General features: G+C 37.9%; 1 protein-coding gene across 4 annotated transcripts in view; it reads left to right on the top strand.

The window, feature by feature from the left end:
* Nucleotides 1–25483, top strand: part of WWP1 (WW domain containing E3 ubiquitin protein ligase 1) — a 108867-nt gene that overhangs the window by 58800 nt on the left and 24584 nt on the right. For 3 of the 4 annotated variants that reach the window (XM_016185659.2, XM_007517349.3, XM_060199311.1), the window contains 8 exons: nt 7433–7528; nt 9942–10116; nt 12404–12458; nt 12793–12877; nt 12993–13121; nt 17213–17288; nt 17386–17457; nt 21436–21524. In XM_016185659.2, the coding sequence (XP_016041145.1) occupies nt 7433–7528; nt 9942–10116; nt 12404–12458; nt 12793–12877; nt 12993–13121; nt 17213–17288; nt 17386–17457; nt 21436–21524 (777 nt within the window). The remainder of the gene's footprint in view (nt 1–7432; nt 7529–9941; nt 10117–12403; nt 12459–12792; nt 12878–12992; nt 13122–17212; nt 17289–17385; nt 17458–21435; nt 21525–25483) is intronic. The other variant, XM_060199306.1, reaches the window with a different exon arrangement.

Below are 25483 nucleotides of genomic sequence, written 5' to 3'. Positions count from 1 at the left end.
TAAAGATGAGTATTATAATTGAAACTAAAGTCAAGCAGTTATAAATTAACATTTCTGTGAAAGTAATGAATTCTTAGCAGTCAGCCAGGTAATTTGGACCTACTTGAGTGGTTGATGAGTTTCCCGTATTTAGGTAATCTAGTTTATGGTGGTCAATTTCAATTCTTTGTTTTATGGTAAAAGTACAACTCTAGTGGACTATCACTGTTTACCACCTAGACCAAACTAGAGTGTCATCCTTTGCCCCCCATATCACTTCTTCCCACCCCCAGCTTCCACCAGAAGATTCTTAGCTCATTGCTGCCTCCTACACATTGAAGACACAGCCTTGGTAATTGCCAGAACACAAAAATTAGGATCTCATGTTGGGAGGTTCAGAAAGTTACAGCCTCTTGAAATAGCTGGCAGGTTTTGCTAGGAAAAATAAAGTAACAAGGAGAATAGAAAGTAGATATATACATTATTTTACATATTCCTGTAGAATTATTTTAATAGGATTATACTCTATACTGGTTTTAGGCAACTTTTTTTTGGGGGGGGTCATATGTTCATGTTAGTACTAGTAGATTTAACATTCGCCAAATATTTAATCAATAAATACTAGTTGGTTGGTATATTGCACCAAAGTAAAAGACTCTGGGGTGGTGGGGAGGGATCAGGTCCTGGAACATGATGGCAGATGAGGACCTAGTGGGGGCTGAATTGTTACTTGGAAAACTGGGAAATGTCACACATGTAGAGACTATTGTATTTTACTGTCTACTGTAAACCATTAACCCCCCCAATAAAGAAATTTAAAAATAAATACTAATTGCCCTTTCTGTGGCAGGCACTTGCTTTGCATACTTTTACTACATTTATAAGTGATAGAAAGGTCTAACCAGGGTGAAGCTTATGTTCTAAATATGTAGGTTAACCTTAATTCTTTTGATTGGTTTTACTATAATGTTGCAACATTTAGCAGATAAAAGCAACAAACTTACAGTTTCTAAGGATCAGGAATCTGGAAGTGATTTTCGTGGTGCTTCTGTGCAGTGTCTCATGAGATCATAATCATCTGAAGATGATTACATGCAGAGTCAGTAAACCTAAGAGAGCTGCATTCTGTCCTGTGAGTGGAAAAAGCCCAGTCTGCCCTTTGGCAGTTGTAAAAGGCTTAAGACTTGGCAGCATCAGATATCTTTGAAAGTGTTGGAGAAGGTGGCACTGTAAACAGGAAGATTAAAAGTCACTTTGAGAAATGAGTTCCTAATTCCCATCCCCCAGGCTAGGATTGCTGTTCTGAAATGATTTCTCTCCTTCTGCTTAGGATCCTCTTCCTTTATTTTAATTTTATTTCATTTGTTCCTTTTATTTTCTTTCACTTTTTACCTTCTTCGCCTGAAAGTCTTTTTTTTTAGCTGGTATTAGAATAGCTGTTCTTCCCTTTTGTTTGCATTATTGGCTTGGAATATCTTGTTCCAGCCTGTCACCCAGAGCTTCTGTTTGTCTTTCTTTTGGATATGTGTTTCCTGGAGACATAGAATAGATGTGTCTTGCTTTTTAATCCATCCAGATACTCTGAATATTTTGATTGTTGAATTTTAGCCTTTCCCATTTAGGGTGATTATTGATAATGATTTGCTTATATGCCATTCTGTTTGTTGATTCAAGGTTTCTTTGTGTTCTTGTTGACTCCCTGTTATTTCTGTTTATTATTGTATGTGGATGGTTTTCTATAATGGTCTTTCCTATTTGTCTTTTATGCTATATTTTCTTTTGTGGTTATTATGAATATTGGGTCTAACTTAGAATATCTACAAAAGTGCAGGGGGAAAGCTTTGCAAGTGGTGAAGCAGTGCTGCGGGTGTCTGTCTTTCTTCCTCTGTCACTCCCTTCTCTTTCCATTTCTGGTTGTTTCTGTCCAACAAATAAATATATAAAGTTGGAATTTCTCTACTTCTTTTCATGTGGGATTCATCTAAAAAATTCTTGTAAGGCAGGGTTAGTAGTGGCAAATTCCTTCAGTTTCTGAATGTTTGAATAGATCTCTTTTTCTCCCTCATATTTGAAGGGTAATTTATCAGGATACAGAATTCGTGGCTGCCAATTCTTATCTTTTAATACTTTGAATATGCCATTCCACTCTCTCCTTGCCTCTAGGGTTTGTGATAAGAAATCTGATGAAAGCCTGGTGGTTCTACCTTTGTATGTGACTTCCTTTCTCTGGCAGCCTGTAATACTTTTTCCTTGTCCCTGATTTTGGATAGTTCTGCAGTAATGTGTCTTGGTGTGTGCCATTTTGGATTCAAGAATGTAGGTGTGCATTCACAGTCTTGATATTTTTGTAGTTTGAACATTTCTCAGGTATGGAAAAATCTCTGTTAAAATTTCTTTGAATATATTCTCTGTTCCTCTCTCTCTTCTTCCTCAGGGTCCCAGAGACTCTGATGTTCGTATTTCTGATGGAGTCTGTTATGTCAGAGAGAAATGCTTCATTTTTCCTAAACCTTTTGTCTCCAAGAGTTTTAAATTCAGTGTGGTGATTGTGTCTTTTAGCCTTGATATTTTTCTCCTCCACCTGATTAAGTCTTACTTCTGAAGCCTCTTACCTTAACCTAATGCCATTCAAGTGTCCTCTAGGACCTGCAGTTCTGGTTGGAGTTTATTTTATTTTATTTTATTTTATGTACTTTGTAATGCTTTGGTAAAATGATCTCTGAGTTCTTGAACTTTAACTTTAGTTTCTTGAATTGATTTCATAATGAGTTTTCTGAACTCTATCTTCACCAGTTTCTAGATCTCAATCTGTATGGTCATTTGGGGTTTCTGTCATTGCTGTCTGTGTATTTCTGTTTCCTTATTTAGTGTGGATTTTGTTGTGCCACCAGGAATTGCTGTGGCTAAAGTGTTCGATTTCCCCGTTTGTATATTCTTGGTGGGGAAGGGGAGATTTTATCCTGAGTCACCAGGCCAGTTCTGTGACCTTTATGTCAATATGTGGTCTACCTGCTACTGTTTTTGTTTTGTTTTTTGTTTGTTTTTTAATGACAGTGGACACTTCTTTTTTTCCCTTTTGCTGCCCTTGTTGTTTATCATCATTGTTGTTGTTATTGCTGTTGTTGGATAGGACAGAGAGAAGTCAAGAGAGATGGAGAAAACAGAAGGGGAGAAAAAGATAGACACCTGTAGACCTGCTTCACCGCCTGTGAAGGGAACCCCCTGCAGGTGGGGAGCTGGGGCCTCGAACTGGCATCCTTACGCTGGTCCTTGGTGCTTTGAGCCATGTGCGCTTAACCCGCTGCGCCGCCGCCCAGCTCCCACCTGCTACTGTTTCAGCCTCTGTGGGGCAACAGCAATGGAGATTCAAGAAGTCATAGTTGTAAATTGGTGAGTTTTTAGGTGTATCCCACCCCCCTTTTTAACAGTCTTTTTGTTGCTAAAACTCAGATCCAAAGTGGTGTGTTACGGCTGAGGATCTAATTTGGTGCCTGCTGACTCTGAGCACTGATTTTTAGTCCTGGGAATTGCTCACTCACTCCTTTTCTGTACTCACTTGTGGCTTAGGTGATTTCCCTCCCTCCCTCCCTCCCTTCCTTCCTGCCTGCCTTCCTTCATTCCTTCCCTTTTTTAATAGTTGTATCATTAACTTGGCCTGGAAGTTGTGTGCCTCAGCTACCAACTCCCAGTATGGCACCAGCTGTTCCGAGTAGGCCTTTTAGTCCTAGGATTGCTCACTCACACCTTTTCTGTCTGTGAGTCATATTTGTCTGTACGCCCTTGTGGCTTGGTGAGTTTTTTAAAAGATCCTGGTTGTATTTTGTTGAGTTTTCAGGTGGTTTTTGTTGTTTTTCCTAGTTGATCAGGGAGAGCAAAATGTGATTGCTGCTACTTCATAGCCATTCCTCCACAAGTTCTTGATTTTTTTGTATAGAAAATATGTTATGTTTCCAACAACCCAATATTACTACCACTACTATTATATATATATATGTTCTTTTGGGGTGTTCCTGGTTTACAGTATTCTTTCCTCCAACTTAGATCTTTTTTTATCATTATGCTCCATGACCCTATTCCTTCTGTTCCTTTCCCAAAGTCTTTTTTTTTTGATGCAGTACACTCCACCCAGTCCAAGTTTATTATGTGTCTTTACTTTCTGTTCTTTTTTCTGGTTTTTTTTTTTTTTTTGCATATTTTACTTAACATGATCCAAGATGAGGCAAAGGAGGTGACATTCATTTTCACCAGCTGCATAGTATTCCATTTTGTGTGTGTGTGTGTGTGTGTGTGTATCACTTTCTTTGATTTATTTTTATGAGACCAGAGCACCACATCTGCAGATATAGTGTGCAAGGGAATGATACTCCAGCTTCCTTCCTCTCCTCTCCTCTCCTCTCCTCTCCTCTCCTCTCCTCTCCCCTCCCCCCCCTCCCCTCCCCTCCCCTCTCCTCTCCTCTCCTCTCTTCCTTCCCTCTCCAGCCATTATAAAATCTCTGTACTACATAAAATAAAGTAAATCTTAAGAAGAAAAAAGTGAAATTTCTTTAAAGTGGTACTGCCAGGATAGCCTGAGGGTGCTTCTTCCCGAGCAAGTGCTCTCTGGGTTGGAGAGAACTCAACTGGAGCCAATCTAGGCTGCTGCGTGGCAGAAGGATCAGGAACTCATGCTGAGCTAATGTCGCAGGAGATATACTTTGGAACTCTCAGAGCCGGAAAGCAATTCCAAGTGTTTTTACTCAGAAAAGCAGCTGTATATATACTAGCCAAGTAGGGTGAAAACAGGGTGTGACGTAGAGAGGGTGGAGCGAAAAGACAGTGGTGGAGATCAGGGTGACTATGAGAGGGGCCAGAGCAAAAAGACATCGTGAACCAGTGGGGATTAAACCAATGCCCTGCAGGCAGGGTGGTGCTTAGTTAAGCAGGAATAGAGACAGAAGCTTTAACCCTGGGGAGCTGGCATACTACCCAACATGGTACATACTAAAAGAATTGACTAAAACAGCTAAGATCACTACCTGTGGGGTAGAAAATAAGACTGTTTCTTTTGCTAGTGAGCCTTGTAGATGCTATGGTTTTAAACACTAGGTTGAAGTGTGTGTGTGTGTGTGTGTGTGTGTGTGTGTGTGTGTGTGTGTGTGTGTATTAAAGTGTGTGAAAATCTTTTGCTAAATATTGAGGCCATACTAATAAAAATCCAATTGCTAATTATAGGAATTAATACTTAAAAATAGCCTAAATAACATTATCAGCAAATTCTTGAAACTTGATAAAACTCTTTTTATCAATTCCAATATCACTTTATTAAAAATGCTAAATTTTTTTAGTGATTTAATAATGATTGATAAGATTGTAGACTAGGAGGGGTTCAATTCTATATAAATCCCACCATCAGAATTCCATATCCCATCCCCTCCATTGGAAGCTTCTCTATTCTTTATTCCTCTGGGAGTATGGACCAAAGATCTTTATGGAGTGCAGAAAGTGGGAAGTCTGGCTTCTGTAATTGCTTCTCTACTGGACATGGATATTGACAGGCTTATCCATATCCCCAGCCTGTTTCTTTTTTTTCCCTAGTGGGACAGGGTTCTGGGGAGCTGAGGTTCCAGGACACATTGGTGAGGTTGTCTGCCCAGGAAAGTCAGGTTGGTGTCATGGTAGCATCTGCAACTTGGCTGAAAAGCATTAAGATACAAAGCAGAATAAGTTGTTTAATAATCAGGAACCTAAGGGCAAAAATACAGCAGATGAGATTTGGAGTCTTCATGTTGGAAGAAGGTAAAAAGTCTATTTTAGATTTATTCCAAGGCTCCTATGACTTTACTAATTTTTGCCTGAGCTCTACAGCTAACCTGTAGGTAGGCTAAAAGTATTGCCTGGGGAAGTGGTGTCAGAGTTGGAAATAGGACTAGAAAGCTGGATCAGGGAAGAGAGTAGCTCCTGAATATGGGAAAAGTATGTAAATACCGTTAACTGTAAAGGCCCAGGTCTGTTCATATTTAGCACAGGAGCCTGTGTAACCTCTGCATCCATGTAGGTCTGAGCTTGTATTCTGTGGTCATAGTTAGGAACATTCTATGCCGCACTCATTTCAGGACCAGTCTTCCTCAAGTGGCAGAGTATGTTGACCCAGCCTCCCTTTGGAGAGTGGGGCAGTTTCTTCCATTGTTGTTCTGCATTGAGGGAAAGGTTCTGTAGAGGCCCACAAGAAGGTTTATTATGATGTTCCTGATGGAGATGACCAGTGATGGTGGAGAGAGGGATCTAATCCCATCTGATGGTTTATATTATTTTTGTTGTCACGTGAGTATACTTCCACATTTCTCCAGAAATTTGATAAAACTTTCATCTTGTTTTTGTCGTTGTTTAAATATTTATTTAATGAAAGAGAGATAGAGCACTGCTCAACTCTGACTTAATGGTTGTGCTGGGGATTGGACCTGGGACCTCAAAGCCTCAGGCATGATTATTTTTTACCAAAATTTTATGCTGTCTTCCCTGCCCATTTGTTTTTTGCAGGTAAGTTTTCAAAAAAATAAAAATTAAAAAAATCAGTAAAAAAAAAAAAACAACCAAACAGTATCATGTGGTATAGGTATTCTTGAAATGTTTCTTCAAATAAAATTCTTATTTACATCCTGCCTTCCATCAAAGTGTTGTTGTATTAGAATGAAGTAGATCTGAAATTTTAGTTTATTTTTTAGTATAATGCTTTATAAGGAATATCTACATTTTTGTAAGATAACATTAATATTCCAATAGTATAGACCTTAATCTCACCATGAATTTTAATAAGTCTGATAATTTTTCTGATGCTGAATCCATTGTGAACTCTGGTGTCTTTATCACTTAAAAGGTTATTACTTAAGGGCCAGTAAAATAGATCACTGCATTGCCATGTGCATAACCCAGGTTCTGGTCTGAACCCCACCACATTGAAAGAAGTTTTAGTGCTGTGGTCTCTTTTGCTATCTGTCTCTGTCTTTATCTAAAGTGCAGAAGGTGGAAGGTCTGGCTACTGTTATTGCTTCTCTGCTGAACACATGCATTGACAGGTCCATCCATACTCCCATAGGTATATATTTTTGAAGTTTTAGGCAATAATGGATATTACTTTTGTATTCATGCCTTGAACTTTATATTTCACTGAAGTTCTTCTACCCTTAATGAAATTTCTGGTTTTTGATAGAAGTTTCTAAATAAGTTAGATGTTATTTTGTCCTCTTCTGATATCCATCCTTACTGAGCTTATAGTACTACTGATACATAGGGAATATTTGAGTACTTAAAACACACTCATGTTGAGAAGATAAACTACACACACTCAAACACATACTCTCTTATTCTCTCAGAACCTTTCCAAGTAAAAAATTATTTATAATTTTCCTGATGTCAAGAGGAGCCATTTTTCAAATTTCTAACCCTGTTTTTTTGTTTGTTTGTTTTTACTTTAAAGGTGGGAACAAAGGAAAGATCCTCATGGTAGAACCTATTATGTGGATCATAACACTCGAACGACGACTTGGGAGAGGCCACAACCTTTACCTCCAGGGTAATGAAGCATCTTTATCTGTCTTCAGTTGTGTTTTATCGTCTATGTGATTTCTTAAATGTACTTGGTACACTAAACATGACTTATTCTGCATACTGTTTCTTTACCTTGCCTGGATTTGTATTTCATACGATTTGTTAGATCTCTTTACATTTAGTCCAAAGGGCTTCCTTGAGAAATTGTCAAACATTGGCACAAGTTACTGAGATTAGCTGCAAAATTTTGGTCCGGTTTCAACCTTTGCTGTTTTTTAAGGAATAAAAGCTACATTTAAGTTGATAGATATGCATTATGGTTCTCTATTGATAATGATCTAAATTATGTTATTTCATGAGGTATTTAACTTACTAGACTGGTTATAAATCAGTATTTATAAAAAATTATATAAGTTAAACTATGAGAATATGGCTAGACTTAATATAAAAAAGTTTTCAAACTAATAAAAATGTTTGTATTACATACTAAAGTTTATGTTAAAGATTTTCAATTAAGACCATACACAAACTGGTCTTCCTTTTTCTCTGAATTCTTTGCTAATTCTTTGTATACACTTCACTAACAGCTAGTTAAATTATACTTGTTCTAGTCCCAGGAATATAGCCTGTGCCTGGAATAGTCTCATTATTTTTGCCACTCAGAATGTTTTTTTCTTTCAGGTCCCCCTTAAAGTCCACCAATATAACTCACAGTCCAAGTCCAGAAAATTCAAGACAGTAAACATGCTGTGTTTGTGAGGTTGGGTTCTGAAAGGATTTTCTCCTTCTGTTGCTGCTCTTCTCCTTCACCTCCAGAATTATCGCTGGGGCTCAGTACTCCTTGTGGCCACTTCCCTCCCCCCCTTCTTTTTATTGTTTAGGACAGAGAAATTGAGAAGGGTGGGGGGGAGAGAGAAAAAGAGGGAGAAAGACACCTGCCGACCTGCTTGTGAAGTGACCCACCTGCAAGTAAGGAGAGGGGGCTCTAACCGTGATCTTTGAAGGGTCCTTGTACTTCGCATTATGTGCACTTAATCCAGTGCACCTTAAACCCCCTACCGCATCCCCAAGGATTCTGAAATCATTGTACACCTTAGTGACAAAGATTGGTTTAAGGTAAACTGAACCCTGACGTTGAGTAGAGTTTCTGGCTGATGGGAAAATAGGGAAGGGTATTCTGTTCAGAGAGAATATTCTAACAAAGTCATGACAGAATGAATCATAACCCATCTGTAACTAGAAAATTGTTATTTGGCTCTCATGATCCCTTGAGAGATGTTAGGGCGTATGAGACTGAATGTTGGATAGGCTCATTTTATTGTCATGACAGAGAGCTGTGATAGGTGGAATGACATGAATTGATCTGTTCTAAAAATCATCAGCAGTATAACAACAGTATATGGTAGGTTAAAAAGCTGTTAAGGGCAGTTGGGCAGTAGTGCAGGAGGTTAAGCGCACGTGGTGCGAAGCACAGGAACTGGCAAACGGATCCCAGTTTGAGCCCCCAGCTCCCCACCTGCAGGCAGTGAAGCAGGTCTGCAGATGTCTATCTCTGCCCCTCTCTGTATTCCACTCCTTTCTCCATTTCTCTCTCTGTCCTATCTAACAACAACGACATCAGTAACAACAACAACAAAAAGCTGTTAAGGTGTTGAATTAATACACTAAGTGTAGATTGGAGAGATAACTCACAGGGTGTGACCCAATTTTGAGCCCTAGCACCACATGTGTCAACTGAGGAAGCTCTGGTGCTGTGGTATCTCTAATCACCCCCCAACCCCCGTCTAAATGTAAAAAGCATCCCAAAGAGTGAAATCATAGGCTGGAGGCCCTGGGTATACGAAAGTAATTTTTCTTAAAAAACTGGAACTAGTGGCTTTAAGGGCAGATAGCTACATATACATTCAGATAAATGTTTATTCAGATAGAGGGAGAAGGGCTAGGTGTTGGCTGACCCAGTAATGCACATGTTATCATGTGTGAAGACCCAGACTCAAACCCTCAGTTCCCACCTGCACGAGGGAGGTTTCATGAGCTGTAAAACTGTGCTGCCAGATTTGTCTCCTCTTCTCTGTCTCTTTCTCTCTCTCTATCTTTTACTCTCAATAAAAATTTTTACAAAATCACTGGGATTAACAGTGGAGTAGTGTCATCACTGAGCCCTATCAATAACCCTGGTGGCATTAAATAAAAAAGAGGTAGAAGGGGTATTCAGATTGATACTGGGACTTTCAAATCTCTGGTCTTTTTTGTAGATGATCCTTAGAAATCAGGTAGTGATGGAATGGGGAGGCATTTTAGTTTAAATAGATTGCATGATCATAGGTTACTTTATCATATCTTGGATTTTATTTTTTAACTACTAAGTGAACTATGACCTGAATACTTTCTAATTTCTTAGATTAAGAGATTGTTTTGTTTTTATTATTGTTTATTAGTTGGGAAAGAAGAGTTGACGATCGTGGAAGGGTTTATTATGTGGATCATAATACCAGAACTACCACCTGGCAGCGGCCTACCATGGAGTCTGTTCGAAATTTTGAACAGTGGCAGTCACAGCGGAACCAATTGCAGGGAGCTATGCAACAGTTCAACCAACGATACCTCTACTCGGTAACTAGCAAGTGATAAGATGCTAATACATTTTTTTTTTCTCCAGGCATTTGCCCTTTCCTACATTGATGATTTTTAAAATATTTATTTTTGAGTGAGTGAGTAAGAGAACCAGAGGATTGTTCTGGCATGTGATGCCAGGAATCAGACTTGGAACCTTGTGCTTGCAAGTTGATCTCCATCCTTCTGTGCCACCTCCCAGGCCACTGATTTTATTTGTCTCTAATGTTGTATATTACTAATAAAACATTTTTCAGTTGATCACTAATGATGTTTCAAATACATATAAGCATTCTAAGTTTTAAAATTTCAGATTACTAATAGCTATATACATTTTTTACTTTATTAAGTAGTAATTTTATTTTAAGTGATTTATTTTTATTTATTTATTTTCCCTTTTGTTGCCCTTGTTTTTATTGTTGTAGTAGTTATTGTTGTTGTTGATGTCATCATTGTTACATAGGACAGAGAGAAATGGAGAGAGGTGGACAAGACAGAAAGAGGGAGAGAAAGATAGACACCTGCAGATCTGCTTCACTGCCTATGAAGAGACTCCCCTGCAGGTGGGAAGCCAGGGACTCAAACCAGGATCTTTCCTCCAGTCCTTGCACTTTGCGTCACCTGTGCTTAACCCGCTGCTCTACCATCCAACTCCCCCAATGTGATTTATTAATATGATAATAAGTCTTTATCATTCCAAGGTCTTCACCTTTAATTGTAAACACTTGGGGGTGTAGGGAAAGAGGGTTTATCTGGGGCATGACTGCTCTGGACTGACTTTTTCACAGAGAGAGAGAGGCAGGCAGGGGAAGAAACTATGGCAGCAAACTTTCTTTGGTGTGGTGGGGATTAGTCTCAAGTCTGGGTCATGCACATGTGCACAAAGCATCAAACTATACAAGGGAGCCAAGTCTTTTTTTTTTCTTTTCTAAAAAACAAAACCAGATATCGCTTGATTTTACTTGAGACCAGTCTTGCCGTATTTTCTAGTTTTTCTAATCTCCATTCCAATTTTCAGAAATAACACATCTCTTTAGACATACTGAAGATACTCTTGTGATTTGTTGTCAAAAACAAAAACAAAAAAGTAATGTGAAAAAAATTGACCAATGCATGATTTATTTATTATCAAAAACAAAAGCAGACATCACAGGTAAAGTAAAAGCAAACAACAGAAGAAAGAAGACATTTGTTAAATCGGTTTAATTTTAGGAAATAGAATGTTAATGTTAAGTATAGGGTATGTCTTGATAGTGTCTTGAAGAAATCTAAAACATGGAGCTAGTAGGAGGTAGGAAGGATACATAAAGAAAACTGAACTCTTCAGATTTGTTGTTTATTTTCTGTTGTCACTGGAGCTTAACTTCTCCAGGGCTACTTTTTTAGGTAGAGAAGAGAGTGGCAGATGCACAACAGACAACACTGCCAGGAGTTTCCCTCCCCCACCACCTCCACCCCGTGCTGTAGTATTCCCATGTGGTGTACCAGGGTTTGAACTTGGGGTCAGCAGCATGGCAAAGCACCCTCCTAGGCAAGCTACCTTGGCAGGCCTCCTCACCACACACTGGAGAGGGAAATAACCACAGTGTTCAAGTTTCCTCCACTGTGTGAACATGGGTCATGCACTGACATAGTATGCACATTATCCAATTGAGCTATTTCACTGGCCCACTTTATTTATTTTGGCTATTTCTACATAGTAGTGAAACCATCCAGTAATTGTCTTTTGCCTTATTTCACTTATTTTTTGGCTTATTTATTTTGTCTAAATGACAGAATATTATTCCACTGATACATATGTACATATATCATTATTCCATCTTGTCTTTTTTTAATATACCACAACATTTTTATCCAGTTGACATTTAGATTGATTCCCTAATTTGACCACTATGAATAGTGTGGCTGTGATCATAGGGGGAATGTATGTATCTTTTTGAATTAAAAGCACAATTTCTATTCTTTCTCATTTTATCTCATGTTATTATTATTAATAGATTAAATATTGAAGTTAATATATTATTTAAAATAATTTCACTTTTTAAGAATTATTTATGAGCAAGCTCTTATTTATGAGAGAGCAATTCCCTAGTGCTCACCTTTGACACTTTGTTGATCAACTCTTAACTTACTTAAGTGCTTTGTTTTGAAATTACTATACTTACATTCTTTTATCATATTTTTTAGAAAATTACTATAAAATGTAATTCTGTGAAGTGCTTATTTATCACTGCTTGTATATTAAAATGCTGTTACTTTATTTCTTCCCAATCCTTTCTCCAATTAGGCTTCAATGTTAGCTGCAGAAAATGACCCATATGGGCCTTTGCCACCAGGCTGGGGTAAGCTAATATGTAACTGGTAAAAATATCTGAAAGGGGGCCAGCATAATAGTTCACCTGGGAGGGTTGCCTGCTTTGCCTTGCAAAACCCAGGTTTGTACTCGGACACCACTGCACTGGGGGAATCTTCAGTACTATGGTCTCTTTTTCTCTGTTTCTGTCTTTCTATCAAAAAAGTTTCCCAGAGAGGGTGAATCCCTGGAGTTGACCAAAATAATGATGATGATGATAACAAATACATATATATGTAAAAACATAAAAGACATACATAGCAAACAGTTATTAAATTCTATGTTTACTCTTTCTTTTTCTTTTTTTCTTTTTTTTTTTTTAGAAAAAAGAGTTGATGCCACAGACAGAGTTTACTTTGTGAATCACAATACAAAAACCACCCAGTGGGAGGATCCAAGAACACAAGGGTAATTGGCTACTAGAAACTTAAGTCATGTCTGTAGATAGAATTAAGTAAACCTTGATTGGTATGTTTTCACACCTGGAACATATTCACATCGTGATTGTAATTATGCCTGTTAGTTTACAGAATGAAGAACCCCTTCCAGAAGGCTGGGAAATTAGGTATACTCGGGAAGGTGTTAGATATTTTGTTGATCATAATACAAGAACAACAACATTCAAGGATCCACGCAATGGGAAGTCATCTGTGTAAGTGAAAATCCGAAGAACTTCAATTCTGTGTAATGAGTACATGAAGTATAGCATTTACCCTTAAGTTTACCAACAAGTTTTACTTTTGGATTGAGAAAACCTACACAAGTGGTATCCTAGTGCTCCTACTTTTACTATATCAGGAAATAGATTTGTGCCTTGTAATTCCTTAATAGGAGAAAGTATTGACATGCTGATTACAACATACTAAGGATGGTTTTTTTTGTTTTGTTTTGTTTCCCTCCAGGGTTATTACTGGGCTCAGTGCCTGCACCATGAATCCACCACTCCTGGAGGCCATTTTTTCCCCTTTTTGCTGCCCTTGTTGTAGCCTTGTTGTGGTTATTATTATTGCCATTGTTGATGTTGTTCGTTGTTGGATACGGCAGAGAGAAATGGAGAGAGGAAGTGAAGACAGAGAGGGGGAGAGAAAGATAGACACCTGCAGACCTGCTTCACCGCCTGTGAAGCGACTCCCCTGCAGGTGGGGAGCCGGGGGCTCAAACCAGGATTCTTACGCCGGTCCCTGCGCTTTAAGCCACATGTGCTTAACCCACTGCGCCACCGCCCAACCCCCACTAAGGATGTCTTTCTATAACTTAGTTCATTAGATCTTCCAATAGTGTGTTAAAGTAAGTAGTAGAGGTTTAGGGTGATTAACTAATGTGTGAAAGTACATAGTGAGTAATGGAATTAGTTTTAGACCTAGTCACTGTCCAGAGTATACACTGTTAACTGCCACATCAGACTGCTGCAACTTGTGTGAAAATTGTGTTTTTCCAGATGATCTATTTTAATTAAGCATTTATTATAGGGCTATAAGATCTCATAGTCCTAACGCTTAGTTTTGATGCTTTGTATTACTAAGAAAATAGCTCTTCTGCAAACTCCTTCAGTGGTATCTACATAACTACCAGCATTTTATCTTCCCTCTTGATCCAGTACTAATTATTATGTTTCTATTCTATAATATGTTTTTCCTTTCCCTACTGATTTATTCTCATTAGCTGTTGTTTTTCCTAGACTGAAAACAAAGTAAACTTTCAGTAGGCCAGAGGAATAGTTTATTAAGTATAAACATAAGGCCTAGGTTCAAGCCCCAGCACCACACAGGAGATTATTACTCCCTCCCTACCCACTCCTATCCATTCTCCCCCTACACACACACACACACACACACACACACACACACACACACACCCAGTCTATCTCTTTGTCACTCTCTGAATAAAATAGCAATTTGGGAACAGTGAAATTGCATATGTGAGGCCCCAGCTCAAGAAGAAAAAATTGCATTAAGTAGAAATTATTATTTTTTAATATTTATTTATTCCCTTTTGTTGCCCTTGTTGTAGTTATTGTTGTTGTTGTTGGATAGGACAGAGAGAAATGGAGAGGGGTAGACAGGGAGAGAGAAAGACACCTGCAGACCTGCTTTACCACCTGTGAAGCAACTCCCCTGCAGGGAGCCGGGGGCTTGAACCAGGATCCTTACGCTGGTCCTTGGGCTTTGCGCCACGTGCGCTTAACCCATTGTGCTACTGCCTGACTCCCAAAATTATTTTTTTTTAATGTTTTAAACATTTTAAAGATATTTCTATTGCTGTCAAGAAAAGCTCTTGAAAAGTTTTTTCTCTATTACTGTTCTAATCTCCTAGATCAGTTCCAAGGAGGTTTCACAAATCATGAATTTGTTAGGGACATAGGTAGTCTCTCCACATTGTTAATTCGGAAGTTGGTTTCAGTCCTATTTTATGTGACTTATTAGATGCATTAGACAACACAATACATTTTTCTCTGTAGTGTGAGATTTATGGTATGTATTATATAGATATGCATTAATTGAATTCACTTAAGCCTAAAAATCTGAAAATTTTTCCATGCATTCCAGAATATTCCAGAATATTGTCAGCATTCTTTCTGCTTGTCTTAGATTCTCGTTCAAAAGACAAGTGGTCCATACTGAGACAGTGTGAATAGAATATTTATTGTCAGACCTAGCATTGCTTCTTCCCTCACTGAGCCATGTGACCTGAATATTGTTCTTCCCTAGACATTTGGTTTTGTAAAACTTACTCTCTTTAGCAAAGTTCATTTCAGTGTTAGGTTAGGTAGGATAAGTGGTAGAATTTTCTCCTAGGTCTCTCCTTTCTGATGTTTCGATCATATTAAGATTTCAGTATTATCAGAATTGTATTTTATTTTATTTTTACCACCAGGACTTTCACTGGGGCTTGGTGCCAGCACTACAAATCTGCTGTTCCCAGTGGCCATTTTTTCCTTTTTTTTTTTTCTAAGCTTTTTCAGTAAGACAGAGAGAAACTGACGGGGGAAGGGGAAATAGAGAGTGGGAGAGATAGAAACACTGGCAGACCTGATTCACTTGTTAAGCATTTCCCCTGAAAGTGGAGACCAGGGGTTTGATATGAGCGCTTAACTGGGTGTGCCATCACCCAGCCCCCTCAAAAGTTTTCTCTTGATTTTTTTTTTTTTTAATTTTTTATTTAAGAAAGGATTAATGAACAAAAACATAAGGTAGGAGGGGTACAACTCCACACAATTCCCACCACCCAATCCCCATAACCCACCCCCTCCCATGGTAGCTTTCCCATTCTCTAGCCCTCTGGGAGCATGGACCCAGGGTCGTTGAGGGTTGCAGAAGATAGAAGGTCTGGCTTCTGTAATTGCTTCCCCGCTGAACATGGGCGTTGACTGGTCGGTCCATACTCCCAGTCTGCCTCTCTCTTTCCCTAGTAAGGTGTGTCTCTGGGGAAGCTGAGCTCCAGGACACATTGGTGGGGTCTTCAATCCAGGGAAGCCTGGCCAGCATCCTGGTGGCATCTGGAACCTGGTGATTGAAAAGAGAGTTAACATATGAAGCCAAACAATTTGTTGAGCAATCATGGATCCCAAGCTTGGAATAGTGGAGAGGAAGTGTTAGGGAGGTACTCACTACAAACTCTAGTGTACTTCTGCTTTCAGGTATATATTTTGCAGTAGTTTATGGATACGTGTGCACATAAGCTCTCTCTCACAGAAACTGGTGTATATCTAGATTATGGGACTTTGTTAGAAAGTGAACTACCTGAGATGAAATTAGAGTGTACTATAAAAGGAAAGGTCTCACCCGAGTAATGAAGTTGAAGGATTGTCATTCCACACGTGAAGTCTCTGGATACAGTCTGAGGTGAAGCATGTTGAGGTGGCAATCGTTGCTTTAATTTTTTTTTTTTTTTACCAGAGCACTTAAACCGAATGAAACTGTAAAATTAGCTTCTGTTAAAAAATAAAACTTTTTAAAATTATTTATTTTCCCGTTTGTTGACCTTGTTGTCTTTTTATTGTTGTTGTAGTTACTATTGTTGTTGGTATTGATGTTGCCATTGTTGGATAGCACAGAGAGAAATGGAGAGAGGAGGGGAAGACAGAGAGAGAGAGAGAAAGATAGACACCTGCAGACCTGCTTCACCGCCTGTGAAGCAACTCCCCTGCAGGTGGGGAGCTGGAGGCTCAAACTGGGATCCTTCTGCCAATCCTTGTGTTTTGTGCCACATGCGCTTAACCCGCTGCACTACTGCCAGACTCCCAACTTTTTTTTTTTTTTTTAAACCAGGGTACTGCTCAGATCTTCCTTATGGTGGTGTGTGGGATTGAACTTGGGACTTGGAACCTCAGGCATGAGTCTCTTTGCATAACCATTATGCTATATACCCCTAAAGCCCTCAACAGTTTTTTTTGAGGGTGGGGGAAGATAGCTTAATGGATATCCAAACAAACTCTCATGCCTGAAGCTCCCAGGTCCCAAGTTCAATCCCCCATATGACAAACCTTAAGCCAGAACTGAGCAGTGCCCTGGAAGTTTTATTTGAAATAGTAGCTAATTTTACAGTTTCATTTGGTTTAAGTTTTTTTTTACACCTCCATAGGATGGCATGTTCGTTTTTGTTGTTTGTCCTCACTGCTCTTACCTCTTCATCAACAAATAATTTCCCTCTGTTACACTTCAATTTCAAACCACATATTAAATATCCATTTTATTATAAGTTAACTTACATTTTGTTGTTTTTGTTGTTGTTGTTTTTCTGTAGAACTAAAGGTGGTCCCCAAATTGCTTATGAACGCAGCTTCAGATGGAAACTTGCTCACTTCCGTTATTTGTGCCAGGTACTACAGTGGTAAATAAATCTTATGTTCGTAATAATTTAGTCTTATATTTACAAGATAGATACTCTAACTTACATGATATTATCTTTGCTTCTAGTCTAATGCGCTACCAAGTCATGTAAAGATCAATGTATCTCGGCAGACATTGTTTGAAGACTCCTTCCAACAGGTAAAGAAGATCTTATCTGAATATAACAGTTATAACTGCTGGGGATCCAACCTGAACTCTCGTGCTTCAGAGTTCAATGCTCTTTTCATAGTACCACTTCCTGGACAGTCTTACTGTAGTCTATATTTCTAATGAGAGTTGGAGTTTTACATGTTTTAAACCATCCAGAAAACAACTGTCACAGTCATCAACAATTACTGAATGCCTTCTGTCCATTTATTTATTTAACCAGAACATTGCTCAGTTCTGGCTTACAGGTGTGCCAGGAATTGATCTGGGCCCTTTGGATCTCAGGCATGAAAAAGTCTGTTGCATAAATCACTGTACTATCTCCCCAGCCTTGAATGCCCCTATTATAATGCTCGTGTTTATGCTTTCACATAATGAATGATAGTTTGACACTGGGATCATATTCTTCATTTAAATCATTTTTAAAACACCCCTTTTAAAAGCTCCTATCGTTATCTTGATTTTATAGGTAAAGGTAAGCTGAGAAACGAAATCTCTTTTTTTTTTATCACCTTTATTTATTGGATAGAGACAGCCAAAATCAAGAGGGAGAGCAGTGATTGGGAGAGAGAGACAGAGACTGCAGCACTGCTTCATCACCCACAGGTGGTCACGGGGTGCACAAACCCTGATCCTTGTGCATTATCACATGTGCCTTCAACCAGGGGTACCACCACCAGCCTGAAACAAAATCATTCTGTCATGAATTAGGTTTACAAAGCTTAAAAAGCTTCTGAAACAAATTAATCTATTTTGACACTTATTTTTCTAACACTTTGTTGACTCAAAAAAAATATATTGGCCATACTACTCATTGAAAATTAAATTGGCATATATATTGTACTCCATATCCACTCAACAATCTGTTACTTTTCAGTTCTTTGAGATTTCTGTTTAGATATGATGAATTTAGACCTAATCTCAACACAGCATTTATATACTATTCCCTGTTTATCTCACTCACATTCAAGTTCATTTGTTGTATTATTTCATTTTTTTGTAATTCTTATGACCACGTGACATCATTTGTCTCCCTTACTAGAATGTATACTCCGTATACACACAGACTATTTGTTTATTGCAACTGTGCCCAGTACATAGAATAGAGCCATGCATATAGCAGAAAAGTTTTTTTTTTTTAATTATTTATTTATCTTTTAACCAGAGCACTGCTCAACTCTGGTTTATGGTGGTGCAGGGGATTGAACCTGAGACTTCAGAGCCTCCAGCATGACAGTCTCTTTGCATAACCATTATACTATCTACCCCCAGTTTTTTTTTTCCAGTCACTCTTTCAGGGAGTTAGTAATTCACAGAACATCTGTTGGCATATGGAGTTAGTTTCGCATCTTTCCATGATAGATGTCTGCAAAACATTCTTCCCAATATAGGCCAGTATAGCAGGTATTAATAGATACTTGGTGAGTGATTAAATGAATGAAATGAGATTACCTTTCCAGAGCCATGTGCAGAATGTTTAAAGATAAAAATCAAAATGTCATTTCTTTTTCTCTGGTGAAATGAACAATTTTTCATACAAATCTTCTTAGTTCCATACAGAGTATTACAATTCTTGTGCATACAAGTACATGGAACTTTTATTTATACATTATTTACATAAATAATGAAATAACAACACTTTGATGTCAGAGATATCCAAATCCTTGTATAGTTTTACTAGTTACTTAAGTTTTAAACATGATACATAATATAGTCTTTTCAAAAAGTTTGGGCTTCCCCAAAGGTGGTACAGTGGGTAGAGTGTTTGACTTGTGAGCTTGAGTTCCTTAGTTTGGCCCCTGTGCTGCATGTAAAGAGTGATGTTCTAGTTCTCCCCCCATAAGTAAATTAATAAATTTAAACTGGTTTTTTTTTTTTTGGAGGGGGAGCAGGGGATTTGAGTTAATAATTAAATGTCAAATGAATCATCTTGTTCTGGGTTCTGTTTTTGCTTTATTTTTTAAAATATTTATTTATTTCCTTTTGTTGCCCTTATTGTTTTATTGTTGTTATTAATGTTGTTGTTGCCAGATAAGACAGAGAGAAATGGAGAGAGGAGGGGAAGACAGAGGGGGAAGAGAAAGATAAACACCTGCAGACCTGCTTCACCGCCTATACAGCAACTCCCCTACAGGTGGGGAGCCAGGAGCCCGAACCGGGATCCTTATGCTGGTCCTTCCTCTTTGCGCCACCTGCGCTTAATCCATTGTGCTACCGCTGGACTCCCTGTGCTGTCTTTTAAAGTGTGCTAGTGTACATTTAAATTCATGGTAGCTTTCATTTGAGGGAAAATGGCCTTACTGAAGTACGTGACTGACTGAGCCCATGACTACCCCTGAGTGGGGGCCTGCTTGTAAACTCTGTTCTGATTTGGCTACTATTTTGACAAGTAATGGAAGTAATAATAACGATCATTATTATTATCTTATTCTTTCAGTTTTGAGACAAAGAAGGCAAAGAAGTGAAGGAGACCATAACACCAAAACTTCCTTCAGTGTAGTAGTGAGGACAGGGTCAAATTTTGGTTCCATGCATGGCAAATTAGCACGTTATCCAAGTGAGCCCAGAAGTAATTCATTTTTATGTAGCAGTGAAGCTTATTTACTAGTGACTTGAAATAATCTTTTAAAGATAATACAAATTTGCTACAGGTATTGTTTTAAGATATGCTATCAGGCAGGTGAAATGACTCACTTGAATGATACGCCGCTTTGCCTAATGCACAACCCCAAATCTAGCCCAGTTGTCCCCCATCCCCATTGAAAAGAGACCACAGTGGTCTCTTTCACTCTCCCTCTCTACATCTCTGTATCTCTATCTTAAAAAAGTAAAGATATGCTAACATATATCATTTTTCCATCTTATAAATTATTATTTGTTATAGCTAAGCTCATCAAGTTGCATTGGCCAGAAAAATTTACAAGTCAGAGTTTTTTTTTGTTGTTTGTTTTTTGGCAATATTTCAGTACAGCTTGAAGAGTAGTGGGGAAAAGAATATTTCTTTTTTTTTTTTAATTTTTAAATTTTTTTTAATATTCATTTTTATTTATTTATTCCCTTTTGTTGCCCTTGTTGTTTTATTGTTGTAGTTATTATTGTTGTTGTCGTTGTTGGATAGGACAGAGAGAAATGGAGAGAGGAGGGGAAGACAGAGAGGAGGAGAGAAAGATAGACACCTGCTGACCTGCTTCACCACCTGTGAAGCGACTCCCCTGCAGGTGGGGAGCCGGGGTTCGAACCGGGATCCTTATGCCGGTCCTTGTGCTTTGCGCCAACTGCGCTTAACCCGCTGTGCTACCGCCCGACTCCCCGAAAAGAATATTTCTAACCTTCAGTGCTTTTTCAAATTACTATTTTCTTGCCACTAATCTAAAATATGACTTCCACTTAATCTTAGCATAGGATAACTCTATGTATATGAAAATGAACCAGAGAATGTTTAATACAGTATGATACTTCTTTTTTCTTTTCTTTTTTTTTGGCTTTAAAAATATTTTTGTCCTGTATGTGACTTTTTTAAATTTTAATTTATTTATAAAATAGAAAATATCTACAGACCCATAGGCTAAGAGGGGTAAAATTCCACACATTTTCCACCACCAGAGTTCCATATCCCATTCCCTCCACTGGAAGCTTTTCTATTCCCTCCCTGGGAGCATGGACCCAGGGTCATTATGGGGTGCAGAAGGTGAAAGGTCTGGCTTCTGTAAGTGCTTCTCCACTGACCATAGGCATTGGCAAGTTGATCCATTCTCCCAGCCTGTTTCTAACAGTATGATACTTCTTTCCTAGTTTGAAACGGTATGATACTTCTTTCCTAGTTTGTGGATCAGATTAGGTATCTCTTGAGTTAGTGTACAAGAGAAGGAAAATGGGTAGTTTTAAAAACAGATGAAACTTTTATTGCTTTGGAAAGAAATATATGTTGCATGTGAATATTTAAATATTTATGTTTCTGTTTTTAATCAGATTATGGCATTAAAACCCTATGACTTGAGGAGGAGATTATATGTAATATTTAGAGGTGAAGAAGGACTTGATTATGGTGGTCTAGCAAGGTAAAATAAGATTTTAAATAAGATTTTAAATAAATTGTTTACATTGTAAACATGTAACATGTTTACATTGTGTTTTGAAAAGATGAATTTTTTTCACTAGCAATCGAGAATTATTTTTAAGACAAAATTAAAATATTTGTACATTAGAAGTAACCATTATTACTATCTTGGTTATCAGATACATTTCTCTGCACAAGCATATATGTGTATGTATATGTATATGTATGTATGTGTTTATATGTATGATACATACATTTTTAAAACATATTTAATCATATAACATAGTAACTTAGCTTTGTATGTTAAGAATGTCCATATAAATGTATATAAAGCCTAGTATTTTATTTGTATTTAGTGACTATACTATTTCATGGAACTATAATTAATGGATCAACATTCATAAAGTTCCTTTTATTATATTTTCAGTCTTGAGTTTCCTTGAAAAGAAACTTTCACATTCATTAAATATTTGAACAGTACTTGTGAAACAATATGAATGGAAATTTTTTTAATTTTCTCTCAGTTACTCTTCTTATACTTAATTTCATGATTTTTATGTTTTAGCTAAAGCTCTTTCATTAAATATTTCCAAAGAATTAAAGTTTGATTTTCAGGTTGACAAGATAGTTTACTTACAAAGCCATCTGCTTTGCCATGCATCCAGCCCAAGTTACAACTTCAGCTCCATGCCGCTGAGAAAACTTCAGTACTGTGCTGTCTGTTTGTGTCTCCATCTCTTTTTCTTTCTTATAAAGTCAGTCCAGAATGGTGGATCCCTAACAATGATGAAAACAGAATAAACTTGATTTTCACAGGAGAAAAAAAAAAAAAAAGGAACACTCACTTCATGAGTATACAGAACTGTAAAATAACAGTTCTAGTGCTGTTGTACTAGAGATGGAAGAACAAGCATAGCTGGTGTCAGCAGACAGACAGATAAATGTGAGGCTGAGTTTTAGTTATATTAGCATCTAAAACATTTATTAAGAGGCTTTTTGAGAAGAACACTTGCTATCATTCAGTAAATGTTCATATCATGTTATTGTTATTTATCTGTTTCAGAAATGTTTAGATTATTAAAAGGAAAGCTCCATCTTAGACAGAGAGATACCTCACACACTGTAGCACGTGCCCTATGCACTACGCCCTGTATTTGAACCCCAGCACTGTATTTGAACCATATGGTAGCACTATGTATGATAGAGAGTTGGTCTGGTGGTAGCTTCCACTCTCCTCTCTCCCTAAAATATTGGCTTGGTAGAATGTTGGTGTTCAGCAGTCTGATTGCTCATGCCTTTGCTTCATTCCCCTGTGTAGAAAGGGAGGGAGGGAAATTTTAGAAATGGAACACGGTATTTTTTACAGTGTCTGACTTAATGAGGTTCATTAATTGTCCAAACCCCTATTTATTTCAACTACTTGGGTTTAATTTTTTTCTTTTTTAAAATTTTTTTTATATTTATTTGCTGGATAGAGATAGTCAGAAATTGAGAGGGAAGGGGGTAATAGAGAGGGAGAGAGACAGAGAGACACCTGCAGCACTGCTTTACCACTTGTGACGCTTTCCCCCTGCAGGTGGGGGCCAGGGGTACGAACCTGGGTCCTTGCGCACTATAACATGTGTGCTCAACCAGGTGTGCCACCACCTGGCCCCTATTTGGGTTTAATTTTACATTTTTATATTTTTAATGCATCTAGTCAGTTTTTCCACATGACTTTTTTCCTTCAAATTATTTGATTCATGAATTCATTTTAATTTATTCAGTAATTCACATGAGTGATATATTCCTATAACCTTTTCATGTGTGTGGATGATTTCTCTCACTTTTGCATATGAATTATATCTTTGCTAGTTATATTATTTTAAATACTTTATTTATTAATGAGAAAGATAGGAGAGAGAGAACCAGACATCATTCTGATATATGTGCTGCTAGGGATCAAACTTGGGACCTCATGCTTGACAGTCTAATGTTTTATCCGTCATCTCCCAGACTACACCTACTTACATTTTTGTACAACAGTTTTTCCAGTACTCTTAATAACGCTTCAGTATGATATCTTTGAGCATTAAATTTTAACACTGCGGGAGTCGGGTGGTAGCGCAGCAGGTTAAGCGCAGGTAGTACAAAGCACAGGAACTGGCGTAAGGATCCTGGTTCGAGCCCCTGGCTCCACACCTGCAAGGAAGTGTTTCACAAGCTGTGAAGCAGGTCTGCAGGTGTCTCTCTGTCTTTCCCTCTCTATCCCCCTCCGTTATCAAATTCTCTCTGTCTCTATCCATAATAAAAAGTAAAATAAAAATATTTTTTAAAAAAATTTAACACTGCAAAGTGTGAGGCCAACTCTTTGTAGAGAACTTCTCCCTTTTGATGTCCAGATAATTTGTTTCCTTGAAGTTTGTTATTTAATTGTTGAATGTTTTATATTTTTTTAAAGGAACATATTAAGATCTTCCTTAAGGAAAATTTTCTTCTGTTATACCTTTGAAAATTTTTTTTGTTCATTTGTTTCATTTTTCTTCAGGGACATCAGCTGTGGGGATATGAATCTCCTTTGTCAGTCTTCTGTGTCTTATCTCTTACCTCTGATATTTTTGTTTTAAATCCCAGTACCTTTTTTATTAGTGATTTAATAATGACTAACAAGATTGTAGGATAAGAGGGGTATAATTCCCACCAACAGAGTTTCGTATCCCATCCCCTCCACTGGAAGGTCTCCTATTTTATTTTTTAATTTTATTTATTTATTAATTGGGTAGAGACAAATTGAGAGGGGGGAGGGGACAATAGAGAGGGAGAGAGACACCTGCAGCCCTACTTCACCACTCATGAATCTTTCCCCTTGCAGTTGGGGACCAGGAGCTTGAACCTGGGTCAACTTAACCCGCTGCACTACCGCCTGATTCCCTCATGCCTACATTTAACATTCTCTTAGTTGGCAGAATCAGAGTAGCTGCTTTCCCTTTGAGGAGTAGATCCCTTTTTTTTGTACTATATCATCACTACCTAGTCTTTAAGCATAGTAGCTAAAACTTAGAACTCAACAGTAACTAATCAAGGAAACAACAAGATGGGAGATTGTGACTAAGAAAACATGGCGTTCATGGAGAGAAGAAAGCCTTCTTGTGTTTACTCTTGGGTCACTGAGACATTTGAATTTGAAACCCTACATTAGAAAGAATTACTGAAGTTGAAAAGACTCTTGGTAAACAGAGTTTCGTGGATGTAAATTATTAACATTTTATCTAGTTGAATTTCATATATTTTATTCATAAGGTAAAATGCTGTTCATAAATTAAAAAATTCTTATCACATTTAAATATTTCATCCTTAATTTTAGTTACACTTAACAAAGCAGTACAATTAAATCTATTCCATAGTGGCAGCAATCTATCTCAGTATTATTGGCAAGAATTAATTAAACTTTATTATACTTAGGTCCTAATAGTAATAATATTTATTATACTTAGGTCCTATAAGAGTTAGGGGTACAGAGGCCTGGGTGGTGGAGCACCTGCTTAATCACACCGTGTGCAAGGACCCAGGCTGGAGCTTCTGCTTCCCACCTACAATAGCTGCACTTCACGAGCAGTGAAGCAGGTCTGCAGTTGTCTATCTTCCCCTCTTCTCTCAATTTCTCTCTGTTCTGTGCAGTAAAATGGGGCGGGGGGGGAGGGGGAACAGCCACTTCAAGCAGTGGATTTGTAGTGCCAGTTCTGAGCCCCAGCAATAACCCTGAGGCAAATAAATAAATAAAGATACAAAAATATATAAAGATGATGTGACCTCAGGGGCCAGCTGGTGGTGCTGCACCTGGTTAAGTGCACACATTACAGTGTGCAAGGACCCACATTCAAGCCCCTGGTCCCTACCTGCAAGGGGAAATGCTTCATGAGTGGTCAAGTAGGGCTGCAGGTATCTTTCTTTTTTTAAAAAAGATTTTTATATATTTATTTA

The sequence above is a fragment of the Erinaceus europaeus genome, chromosome 1 (genome assembly GCF_950295315.1).
Source record: "Erinaceus europaeus chromosome 1, mEriEur2.1, whole genome shotgun sequence".
Lineage (NCBI taxonomy): Eukaryota > Metazoa > Chordata > Mammalia > Eulipotyphla > Erinaceidae > Erinaceus > Erinaceus europaeus.
The sequence above is the reverse complement of the archived record's forward strand: the minus strand, read 5'-3'. Positions and strand labels throughout refer to the sequence as shown.